Below are 12,661 nucleotides of genomic sequence, written 5' to 3'. Positions count from 1 at the left end.
GTGGATTCATTGTCTTCCCCTCATAAAGAACACCTTTGCAACTAGCCCCATAGCCTAACACACCAGCAAACTCACTCCTCACTAATGGAAAGTGGGCTTCAGACTACTCTGCTGGAATTTTCCTCAATGCCAGGTGGGTTACAATGACTAGCACTAGGAAAGGAAATGGGAAGATGTATTTTTACTTTTAAGTTGAGCACAGTTGCTATGGAAATCAGATTCAGGCTTTATGTTCATTTGCACAATTGACTTTTATATAAAACCATTACCAATAAGTCAGTACAAAAATTCAAAATTGTGGTCTTCAAAACATACTAATGCCAACTGTTAAAACCGTTAAAGCTGACATTTGAGCCAGCATTATGTCTTCCTGACAATGTACTTACAGTTTTATGTAACTGTAATTGATATGTAATATATAACAAAAAGATGGGTCTGAAGGTAGAAATACACAGGTACGGAAAAATCTTTTCCTTAATAAAAAGTAATTTCCATTTTAAAGCACTAAGTTCAATGATTTTTTTTATTTCCTCTCCACCTCTTTCTAAAGACCACCAGCAGAGGGCAATATCTTACTTTCATTATCAATTACTGCAACTGCCAGATAGCAGCTTTTGGACTTCACAAGAACAAAAGAAAACTAGAAATCGTTGAGGTCAGGCATTGAGAAATTGGGTAGGTCAATGCTGGTAGCAACATACAAGCTGGGGAGGTGAGAACAGAAACAGATTCTTGATTAGTCACTAGTGGTAGCTTCTGGGAACGATCACAAGAGCTATTGCATCCAGTTCAGCCAGGGTTTTTTTAACCCCAGGCCTGGCTCCGTCCTCAAAAACCTGAAAAAGCTATTATTTTACCCTCCAAGTCTAATCCATTAGTCCTCTGCATAACACTTTAAAGACATCCTAAACCAGGAAATACATCTGCCAAGGTAGCAATTCTTACTTTCATAAAGATAGCTGAGAAAAACAAACGTAGCTGAGACGATGAGAAAGAAACAACCAGCAGCACAGTGTAAATGTTACATTATTGTTTTACTGTGCATGTGTGTTGCTTTACACTCATATATATCAGTTAACATACATATAAATATCAGTTAAAGTTAAGGCCAATCTGACATCAGACTTGCAGCTGGTTCCAGGAAGAGGAATTTCCAGGGATCTACCACTGGCAGCATTATTCTCTCAGCTCTTACCTACTCTTTTGACAGGAGTTATTTAATCCCCTGTATCAAGATAACTTAAAAGCTATAAAATATTTGTCCAAGAACAGCCTGAGGACCTTGGCACAGAGAGAATGTCTTGGCCCAAGCCCACACACGTAACTGTGAGTGAATGGAGGTAGTGGCAGTTGCCAGACTTCTACTCTTATCTCAGTGTCCATCCTAGCTCTGTGAGAAAGAGATGAAAGGAGATAGCCAGGGCAGTTTCAACTACAAATGGCCCTCAGGGTCCAGAAAACTGCTCAGACTACTCACAGTACTTGCATCATCTTAATACTTCTATACTAAGTTACTTAGCCAGGCAACATAACAGAAGATGACAACGAGGGACCAGGTAAAAAAGCAGAGCACTCAGGCTATTTAAACTGGCCTCCAAATTCTCTGTTTAACCATGTGCAAGACATCCGCTGGTAGCTCTGCCCAGCTTACAGCCAGGTACATCTGTAAGTGTGATCTGGATCACAAATAGCTGTTAGATAAGAGAAGTGAACACAGGAATGTGCTAGTTATAGAGAAGTCTGAAGCTTTCCATTTCCTACTGACCAAGCTGTGCCCAGAGAGGGTTATATGGATGGGATTTTGCCAGCATGTTCACAGACTGTGATGTGCGCTTCTCGGAGAAGGCCTTTATAGGAGGATGGTCAACTGGCATTACTGTTGGGACCCAAGCCAGATGGTATGTCAGCACAGCAGTTAACAAAGCAGCAAAGAACCTAGAAAAAAAGAATATGACCAATGTAACACCAGCAAAAGAATGTCCCATTAAGTGCTTTAACACATGCACTGGGATGCACAAAAGCTTTTATTTAAGAAAAAGAGGATGGAGGAAGCTTACTGATTTTTGTTGATCTGTTCTATCAGAAATGTAAATTCTTTAAGAAAACGCTGGCATAGATGACTCTTTTCCAGGGTGCTGGACATCATATTGAGCCACACAGGTTCTGCAATCCTTGGAACAGAATATAGGTTCCAGATGGTAACTCTGCTCAAAGAAAAATCCACAAAAGTAAGTGTTAACATGCACATTTCAATCTTGCAAACAAAAGTAGCCCTTTTCCTCTTCTATTGTCCACTGATTTTTACTTCTTTTTTTTTGTAAGATCTAGGAGACTGAACAAACTGGAAGAGTTTTATTTGGGTAATTACTTGTGCCCCAGAACACAAGTCTAATTTAGTATACCAGAAACTTAGTGTCTATATGTGAAGCACGTCTTCCCTTTCTTGTATTTCCTCATGTATTTGTATTCAGAAAAATTATTCAGAAATCATTTTGAGGGGGAATAGAACCTATTCTATTCATTGCAATGATTCATTTCCACATTCCAGACATTACAGAAACTCCATCCCACCAAAGCCTTGTTTCTCTCTCCTAGCCTGCCTTTCTTGGCCTCTAGCCATACTTCCTCTCTTAGGTACCAAAACCTTTGTGCCTTTGACAGCAACTGGCTTGTCAGCAACTTAAGTTACTGTTCAGCATCTATGGCTGGGAGTAGGCAACTCATCTGCATAAATGTAACAATCAATCCACTCATCTGCACAGGCATGAGCAGAAGCCAACTCCTGATGAGATCTTAAAGACTGACAATCACAGCTACAGGTGAGCATAACAGAAGCATTTTTGCTTTCGTTCTGAAAATGCCTGAGCTGGTTTTAATAAAGTTCTTTAAAAACATTTACCCAATACCCAACACAGAAAATTCATTCACTCTAACATCAAGACTGGCTAAATTACAAGACCCTGCATTCAATTGCTTGTAACTGAAGTGACAAATATCTTAAGATGGGCATGAGAAGAGCTCTCCTTGTAATTCAGAATTCTGTTAACTCACCTGAATTCTCCCAGGGCATCCATGACACGGCTGATATAAACCTGCACCCTTTGGCTGGATTCTGCTATTTTTCTACATGAGATCATGGCCTTGATTAAGAGTTAAAGACACAAAACAGCTTCTTAAGGGATTCACATTCTTCATCTTTTTAAGCTTCATTAACATGTCAAAATAATTAAGGTCAAGCCCCAGTGCTATACAGCCACTCAGGACACCAATAGCTGCCAACCTCCCTCCACCTCATGAGAGGCCAATCCCGAGACTGGGCATGGGAACAGAAGTATTTTTGGGAGTATTGAGAAGACAGCAACAAACCTTTTGTGCCTCTTTTTAAGTTGACTGCATGAAAGAATAGAATAGCACCATTTTCACAGTCTCTGCCAAGTCAAGAAACCCTCACAGTGAAATATGGTAAGAAGCAAAGAAAAACCACCCATACCATAAAACTCTCAATTCTTATTCTGACTAGAAAAGAAACTGTGCCTCTTTCAGCAAACACTGAATTCCTACACTGGGCTCAGGCTCAAGGCTACATGTGTAAGGAGGGAGGGAAGCTCAAAACCACGCACCTTCTCCCACTCTTAATCTATCAGATTCTAGAATACTTCATGTTGTTTGACAATTTTCCACATTAAGACAAAACTAGTATTCTGTACCTTTTCTATTGCATATTTCAGCTTGTTCATGTGAGATTCAAAAAGAGGGAAGTGAGAGAAAAAGAAATCCTGGAAATTTCTCTGTGCTTCTTCTTTTTCAGGCAGAGAAAAGATTATACTGATAGCAATTTTTTTCCTCCGAACTATTGCAGGATTGGAGCTGCAGCTTTCATCAGCCATACTAAACATTTCTTCAGTGGACCTGTAAGACAGATTTGTTCAGACAGTTATCTATGTACTGAGAGGTAATTTGTCTTCTACCCCTATTTCTCTATGCAGTAGAATGTAATTCATTCTTGGGTCTCCTTTGACTCACTACAAAAGACTTGGCTATCACCTGCCTCTGAGCAGAGGATACCCAACATTTTGATGGATAAGACCAATGCTTGCTCAGATAGGAGGAAGGCAACCCTCAAAGAGGCCAGCTCCTAAAGTAGCGTGAATAGCTTTGTCTGAAACACAGCTTCTACAAAATCCCTCCTTCTGGATTTAACTTTAAAGGGGATTAAGAGAATGGAGACACAATGCACAAAATCATTAGCAACAAAGTTAAAGGTAATTTCAGAGTTCTAAACTGCACCCAGCACTCAAGCTCCTGCCTATGATGCTCTTCAATCTACACTGCTCTTAATTAGCGAAGTTGGGAAACATGCTACCTATGCAGCATTTTAAAATGGATGTTTTAAGACACTTAACCATGCAAAATAAAACTTTCTATTTTAGCAGAAGACTAAATGTCACCACTTAGTAATTACTGTGAAAACACAAACTTAACGCCTACAAATACATGTGTGACTAGCTGAAAGTTACATATACTTCAGTTTAAAATGAAACTTTTTCAGCTAAAAAAACACCCCAAACCCACCCCAAAAAACAAACAGTGGCTATTTTACAACCATTATTATTTTTCCAGGTTCTGTTTATCCACTTGATGGTTCTGCCACATCTCTTTCAACATTTACGCTTTTCAATATCACACATGGGTTAATACAGGTATCAATACTGCTCAACTTCTTAGTTATCAGCCTGGCGTGTGGATCAGAACAGACCTTCAGTGAGTTTGCAGATGATGCCAAAGGGGTAAAAAAAATGGTCAATGGACCAAGGAGGCTGCGTAATCCCCATCCTTTCAGATTTTCAAGACTCAATTAGACAAGTTCCGCAGCAATCTGATCAAAATTCTAAGCTAGTCCTTTACACAGGCAACCGATTTGAATTATATCCACAAGTCTTAGCCCAGCATAAGTTTTTCTGCTATTACACAAAAAGGTGGCAATCCCCTCATCCTGCTTCTCCATAAATACCTCCAGTGCAGTGCTCAATATTGATGTTGCTGGATTTACAGAGCTATTACTTTTTCTTGCTTAAAGTTCCTTGATCAATTCCACTGAAAAAAAAAAGGTCTCTAAAGAAGTATTACTTCAATAAGTAAAACAGTATGATCAAAATGTCTTTTGGAAGGAACCTGAACAGAATAATGGCTTTTAATCCACTGGGAAATTATAGGGGAAGAAGGGTAAGAACAGACAAGGAAACCATTAGAACATAAATGGAGACATTCAGAGCAGCAGCTTATATGGAAATAGCTTGGGTTTGGAGTTTCTTTGTAAGTTAAGACTGCAGTATCAGTGAGTGGTAATTAAAAGCTTGAAGGCTTTTCATATTAGAATTATCTTGAAATGGAGCCTGTGGCATTTATAGACCACTATGAAGCAATTAACAAGAGGAAAGCCAGAATGCTAAGCATTCATTCTAAGTTCATTCTAAAAATAAGTGGTTTACAGTATAATTGGTTTGACAAAGTTAAACATTCCAAAGTTTCTCATCATAGAGGTATGAGTTCAGGAATACAGGAAAACACACACACAATAAAACCCAGTAAAAAAAAGTTTGTGGGAAACCAGAGTTCAAGACAAAAACATAACCTCATTTGAACTTCAGGAACTTGCATGCAGAGACACAAATCCCCAAGGAAGTTGGGAAAGGATGGTCAGTCAGCATCTAAGAAACATCACAAGCTTTTGTACTGCTTCCCAGGAACAGAAATTGAAGAATTTAGGTCTGTGAGAAAAGCCTTTTCAACAAAGCTGCTAATCTATCTTGCCTGCCAATTGACTACATGGAGTTCCAGCTAGACAGCTCATTTTCTTTGTGCTATTGGCCTAAAATATAAGTCACAGAGACTGTAGAATCTTGGCTGTACAAACTGAAGTACAAACTCTGCTGTCACTGAAGTATTCAACCAAAAGCCTACTGTTTTTTTAGCAAGAAAACAAGTATCTACTTTGGCTTAGAAAGAATTACAATTCAAGAGTAGTTCTAGATAGTGGAAATAATAATGCCCCATTTCCAGTATCTTTCCCCAGCATACATTCTCCAATGCGGAAGAAAAACAACCTACTCCTTACAGTGAAGCAGCAGCCCAAAAAGGCTACTTTCCTCTAAAGTATTTGTTACTTTAGTAGCACTCTGAGGAAATTTCTGTCTGTGAAACTTTGGATACTTGAACCGAGCTGAAATTATCTTATTTCCCCTAAATGTTTTAACTTTCGCATTGCTCTTAGCCTTATTTATTTAGGAAACTAGATTAAAAATTACTTCAATTTACTGAAAGCAAAATGCTTACTAGCCTATTCTCAACTGCAAACATGATTTACGAAGCATGACTGCTACGTTGACATCACTGCATTATTCTTAATGTTGAAAATGATTCTGTAAAAATATCCAGGAAAAAGCTTTGAGTATGGACACTAGGGAAAGAAGTATTTTTAGAAAGGTTTTGGTTTCCTTTTTACTGACCACATATTTTAACTGGCAGCTTTTAAACTTCACTTAACTGAAAACAGTGATGAGGGAAAGAGGCCAAACAGCAGGAATTTCTTGTAGCTCTGCATTGATTCCATGCTGTCTTTGTGTGCAGGTGGATGAGAAAATATGAGCAGATAATCAAGAACCATTTGTATTTCGTAACTGTCAAGGGAAGAATTTGCTTATTACCTATGAAAGGTCTGCTACATTCCATGCTTTGTTATGCCACTGAGCTATAAAAGCTAATAAAATTCCAAAACAGTAGCCAAGCTTTTTGATCACTGCTTTTTTTTTCACTGCTTTTTTATCCCCTTCCTGTTTTGGCAGAAGTCACATGAGAAACATCCTGTACCAGCCAAGAGAGTTGTCATGGGCTATTACTCCAAAATTTCAGTAACTGCTCACTAGTCAGACTTCATCATAGTATAATGTAATTACTGCAGCAGTACTGTTACAGTACCTTTCATTTCAACAGAATGCTCTGCTTCTTCAGAAGTTATTTACTTCTATTTTACTTTTCAGAATGTGGCTTCAGACACAGCCTGTATGCTCAATAAAAATAAGTATATTTCAAATCAGGCCTTGTAATTCTTATGCAGCCAGAACTTGATCTACCTTTATATTGACAATCTTATGTAACACACATGGAACTTAGACTGAATTGAGAGCATTTAATAACAGGATTTGTACTTCTAAAGAAAAAGAGGCTTAAGCTCTATTTAGCTTAAAATACTGCCAAACAGCTGATGTAAGAAGAAAGGTGCTGCACTCACCACCTTGGAATAATTCCATTCTCTAAACTGGTTGTCTGACTGCGGAGCCAGCGACGTTGGTAGCTGCTAGAAGATGATGATGAAGAACTTGGAGATGGAAAAGGAGTGACCAGAAGACTGCTCAGAGATGCTATCAAGAAAGAAAGAAACCCCACATATATTGAATTACAAAGAGTGTTAAATATTTTTCTTCATACTCTAACTGGGAACTATTTCCCCAAAATAATGCTCATGCTTGCTGATCCTCCTCACGTAACTCATTTGCAACAGGAAAGACAAATATTTTAAGTAAATCTTGCTGCCTGAAGATATTCTTTCCTTAGTCAGATATTCCCTACTAGCATATATTAAAAGTCATCTTATTCTCATTAAAAGCATTCTGTCATAAGATGTGTTGACCTCCAATGACAGTAGACTGATCGCCTGGCCTCTTTTTCCTATTCAGTGCAAAAAAAAAAAAAAAAAAAATAATCTCTTTCCCTGCTTTAGTAAAGGCTTGAGTCAGTTCTTTCTCCATAATATAAATCGGTTGGAAACCAAGAAAATAACTGCTGTAAACAAAGAACTTCACTAGGAATATTCTCACCTCAAGGCTTGGGGAAAAGCAGAAGGAAAACCACTTCACAGATCCAAAATATTTTGGATCTGTGGGTCATAAGGTGCCTACATTTCAGGTGAATCACTACACCAAAGAATTTTAACATAATTGCAAAAGCAGGCAAACAAGTCAGACAGCAGATACCTGACCGAGCAATGCCACTGTCTCTGTCCTCATTTTGTCCTCTGCTAGGCATATCAACAGGCGTGCTGTGTGCTAAAACAGATCAGATCAATAGAAAATATTACAAAACTCATCATACTGTTTGTCAGCATTTTAAAATAATGTTTACGTTTAAAGGTCATAAAGCAGCAAAGTTACATCCTGTACTGTCACCCTAAATAAGCAATACGGTGTGAGCAGAGATGGCAGCAAACAGTATTCCCATATTGAGTACTGTGTTACTGGAGGAAGCTGGCTATCTGCCCCAATCTGTAAAACATCTCTAATAAGAATGTGAACACAGTCTACATCAGCAGAAATCACATATGCTTTGAAAATGAGGGCTGGTGGTACCTCCCCCCCCCCCCCCCCAACTCTGTCACTGTTGTCATTCTTCGCGTGCGCAAGACTAATTTTATACAGGTTAACATCATAATGGAAGTCAAACACGAGGTCCATTAAGCTTCTGATTCACTCCACAAGCAGAGATTTATTATTCAAAGCCTCACAGTGAGAAACATTTAGCCTATGCTGTATTACATTGAAGTGTTAGTAGTGCAGAGCCACTCAAATTGAGGAGCATGCAAGATTCACAAAGAAACTGCACTGGTATTCCATTTCACATTTTTGCAATTACCAGAACTAATTAGGCCTAAGATCTGCATGGGTCATCAGTATGCCTGTAAAAGAAGACTTTAAACTACATCAAAGTTTTGATAATTAGAGAAATAGATATTATTAAAAGAAAAAAAATAAAACCAAAACCAAATCTTAAAGCCTCCCAAAAACTCATGAATTAATTCTGAATGTCTGCCATTAAATTAAAAAATAGCAGCAAGAGGTAAGAGAAGAAAAAGCTGTACACCACCAAGACACCTGCACACTAGCAAGAAACCAGCTATAAGCCAGGAAACATAAGATCTCTAAGAAACACAAGGGCTCATTTATCATTAAAAACACTGCACTATTATAACTTTAAAATGAAACACATGAATTAGAAAATAAATACAAACAAAAAGTAATTAATTTAGCTTTTTTCGACATGAAGGATTTTTAAGTACAAGCCAGATATATCTGTTGTCAGTATTTTAGCCCCTTCTGTTTCTACAGAGTGGTTATGTATGCCCTGCAAAGATTCAAAAGGAGCTGGATTTGTGTGTGCATATGGATGGGTCACACTGTGGCTGGCATTCCACACAAACCTGCAAAGAAAGAAGCGCTGCGGATGAGCCGGAGGGGACCTCCTTCAGACACACCCTGCAGCAGTTTGCTGCTACACAGCTGTAACACACCTAGGAAACAAAAGCAACGTAGAGAAAATGCAATGCAAAAAAAGTTTAAAATAAAGACACACAGACAAGAAGGTGATGCACAGGAAAAAAACAAACTGAATGAACAGATGGCCTCATGTTTTCAGAAAGACACAGAACCTGGAAATATTTACCTAAGTTACTTCCACTGCGACAGGTTCCCAAACCATTCTGATTCGAACTCAGCTTTCCCAGGCCAGGATCTTGGTTGATGTATTCAAAGCTATCTTGTAAGCTAAAAAGTGTGAATAAAGTCAGTATTCCTTAAGAATGTGATGAACAGGCATTACTATTAGCTTGACAATTAGGCTCATTTTATGGAAAAAAAAAAAAAGAGGGCTGAAGATTACAATCAAACTCAAGTAAGTTTTTTTGAAACTGTAAGGAAACAGACATTTATTTTCTACATCGGCTCCCCTTTGATTTACTGGAAGTTTTTACTCTACCTCACACCTTGGGATTCAGTTTATTCACATTTGCTCAGTTTTGGGACAAGGAAAAATAGAACAGATAAGAAACCATGTATCTTCACTGCTGAAGGAAACAGAAGTGGGGTACAGGGACATAAAGGTTTCTCATCATATTCCCCTTTTTCACCTTTGGGGAAGCAGGAAGAGATAAGAGGCTTTGACTGTACATGGCTCCTAACCTCTGAAGTTTATTGCATGTCCTGGGCAAATAAAGAAGCAGAAACTCAGAGATTCTATTTTTTTAAACCTGGGTGGTCTGGCTGGGATCTACCAAGAGAATCCTTCTCCACAACCTCCATTTCATATTTTTTACTAGATTTTCCACTTCATTTAAGTCATCTTTAGAAGCAGTGACAGAAGGGCTACAAATGGATAAAAAATAAAAGCCAACTGCATTGGATAGGGAATTAAAAAAAAAAAAGATATAAATAAAGTTCTTACTTATTGTTGCTTCCACTGAAGCTTCCTACCCTGGCTGAGAAGACTTTACTTATCATCAGCTGTGGGGGAGAGCTGAAAGGATAAACAGTCATTTCAGTGAGTCATCAATTCCAAGTGCCTGACAAGAGAGTGCATCACAGAAAAGGACACTCACCGTATGTAGTGAATTTTCAAGGTGGAGCCTTTGTAACTCATTGCCACTGAGCCAAACATCATTTCTCCCAGCATGTTGACATCAGAAGCTGGTCTGGTGTACTACACAGACAAGAAGACGGGAAGAGCAAAGTCAATAATAAGTTGGCATACTATTTAATATAATGAGCCTTAGTGCTCATTTTGAATAAAGAATACAAGTAAGCTCTGCTTCTCCATGCAGACTAAGATCCCACATGGTTTTAACACAGCGCAAGTACAAGCAAGTACAGCTGGAAGATGTACTCTGTTCTGCTCACTAGATGGGCATTGTTACTCTTGTCTGCAGGGGGACCTCCAAAGGCAAAAAAAAAAAAAAAGGAATAAAGATCTACTGCATTTCCAAAGAAATAGCAATGTTCCCATATACAGTGTTTGATGAAACCTGGAGGTGCCCATAGGACTTATGTCCTGTAATCTGGATGCCCAAGCATTAAACTGACCTTATTCAAGTGAGTAAGCTCTCCCACCCTGCCCTTGCAGAAAGTTTCCAAGAAACATTTTTGATTAGAAATTAGTGAAGACTGTGTTTCTAAGAATAATCAGACTTCTTTTATTCTGTTTCAAAGACTGATCAGCAATAGCAAAGATTTTTCTAGATGAAATGTTTATACTTTTACTGAGAAACCGCCTGAGTACCTGAAAAACAGTTCTCTTGATTTCATGTTCTAGTAAGACAATCTAAGGGTCTCTTAATATACCACATTCAACATGTTCTTTAGAACTGACCTGAAGCATAGATAGAAATCTTTCAAACCAAGAACAGAGAACACTATAGTACTTGTTATGACTTTCACAAATAATAATGCTATTAAATATCTTCTGTAACTCTTTCAAAGATAAGACCAAGATAGACCAAAAGGTTAAGATATATCCACATGCTCTTAGCCTACAACAATTTAAAGACAGGGCAGATATCATAAGGTTCAGATTAAATTGTAATGCACCAGAAATAAAACTAGTCATCCAACGCATGGAAGTTAAGGTTTTTAAATACAACCTTCTTCAGTAAAAATGGATAAATACAAGCAAGAAAAGAAATGAACATTACCTGATACTTCGGTATCTGTTCTTTGATACTGTGCATACAGTTTACAGAGGGACTATGGGAAGAAATATTGTTGTTCCCATTGCTTGCTTGGCAGTTCTTGGCAGAAGTCTTTACAGAAGCATCCTCTATCATTTTCTGTATCAAAACAGAGCAATATGGTGAAGACAAAGCAAACATGAGAACTCCCACCTCTAAACATAGCATAGCAAGATTTTTCTTCAACTACAGGTAAGCAACAGAAATAAGAGATACTCTTAATGGGTTCAAAAAATAGGTATCAGATTTATAAGATGTTTTTTAAAGACCAGCATCAGAGAAAGTGCAGAACTACTCTCATATTTGTATTGTCAGACAAGTTTTCATAGTGTCACACACAGAGTTATTGGTCAAAGTTCCACTGGAAGACCATCCCCAATTATTATGAATCCCTCTGTGTTAACATTTGCCGAAGTTTATGTGAACAAAATCTGAGCTTGTGCATTGCTTACAAACTGATTTCTGTAATCATCTGCACAATTAATCAATGAAATTACATGTAACTTTTGCTGCTCAAGTGATTAACAAATTTCTTAAACAGAAGAACAGCCAGCACAAACAAGGGGTGAATAAAGCATCATTTGGTAAAAGTACCTGGTTATAAAGTCTATTTGTTAAACCTCTGTTTAAAGAAGAAAATAGGCAAGCAAATGCTTAAATCCAGCTGTTTAACTCAAACTTACTCCCAAGTCAGTCTTAAGATGTTGCTTTAACAACACAAAGATGTAAAGGAAGTCTCAGAAAGATACCAATTATATTAATGCTATTTGTACATGTTTCATAAGACACTGGAGTTTGCTTAACAGTTCTGTTTAACAAAACCCAATGAGAGTTTGTTTCCTTTGACAGCTGTTTTTCTTTTCAATTTGAATGTCCATTAGATGTCTCTCAAAAGCACATCATTTGAACACACTTCTCACAAGCACTTGAAATGATTTATATGAAGGGAACAAAACTATAACCTTACAGCAATGAAAATTGCTTAGAAAGTCTTAGGAAGCTTCCCTCTCACACTTAAGCTTAAGAAATTCAAAATCCCCGAGTTAACATATATTTAACATGTATTAATGTAAACATTCATTCACTTGCTGCACATCAAAATGAAATGTATTT

General features: G+C 37.8%; 1 protein-coding gene across 6 annotated transcripts in view; it reads right to left on the bottom strand.

Annotated features, from left to right (window-relative positions):
• The window catches only part of FNIP2 (folliculin interacting protein 2), a 50,801-nt gene that overhangs the window by 13,794 nt on the left and 24,346 nt on the right, over nucleotides 1-12,661 (bottom strand). For 4 of the 6 annotated variants that reach the window (XR_009962813.1, XM_062608452.1, XM_062608660.1 and 1 more), the window contains exons 3-13: nucleotides 11,513-11,647; nucleotides 10,424-10,524; nucleotides 10,270-10,341; nucleotides 9,493-9,593; nucleotides 9,251-9,340; nucleotides 8,031-8,102; nucleotides 7,289-7,418; nucleotides 3,708-3,909; nucleotides 3,052-3,140; nucleotides 2,058-2,204; nucleotides 1,766-1,935 (exon numbers count right to left, since the gene is read on the bottom strand). Coding sequence is in view for 5 of the 6 variants with exons in the window: in XM_062608452.1 (XP_062464436.1) it covers nucleotides 1,766-1,935; nucleotides 2,058-2,204; nucleotides 3,052-3,140; nucleotides 3,708-3,909; nucleotides 7,289-7,418; nucleotides 8,031-8,102; nucleotides 9,251-9,340; nucleotides 9,493-9,593; nucleotides 10,270-10,341; nucleotides 10,424-10,524; nucleotides 11,513-11,647 (1,309 nt within the window). In the remaining variant the exon portion in view is untranslated. The remainder of the gene's footprint in view (nucleotides 1-1,765; nucleotides 1,936-2,057; nucleotides 2,205-3,051; nucleotides 3,141-3,707; nucleotides 3,910-7,288; nucleotides 7,419-8,030; nucleotides 8,103-9,250; nucleotides 9,341-9,492; nucleotides 9,594-10,269; nucleotides 10,342-10,423; nucleotides 10,525-11,512; nucleotides 11,648-12,661) is intronic. The other 2 variants (XM_062608745.1, XM_062608535.1) reach the window with 1 other exon arrangement.

Source organism: Pezoporus occidentalis, unplaced genomic scaffold (assembly GCF_034315485.1).
Source record: "Pezoporus occidentalis ecotype Australia unplaced genomic scaffold, CSIRO_AGI_Poc_V1 ctg1, whole genome shotgun sequence".
In the NCBI taxonomy this organism is placed as follows: Eukaryota; Metazoa; Chordata; class Aves; order Psittaciformes; family Psittacidae; genus Pezoporus; species Pezoporus occidentalis.
This window is presented reverse-complemented; position numbering and strand designations above follow the sequence as displayed.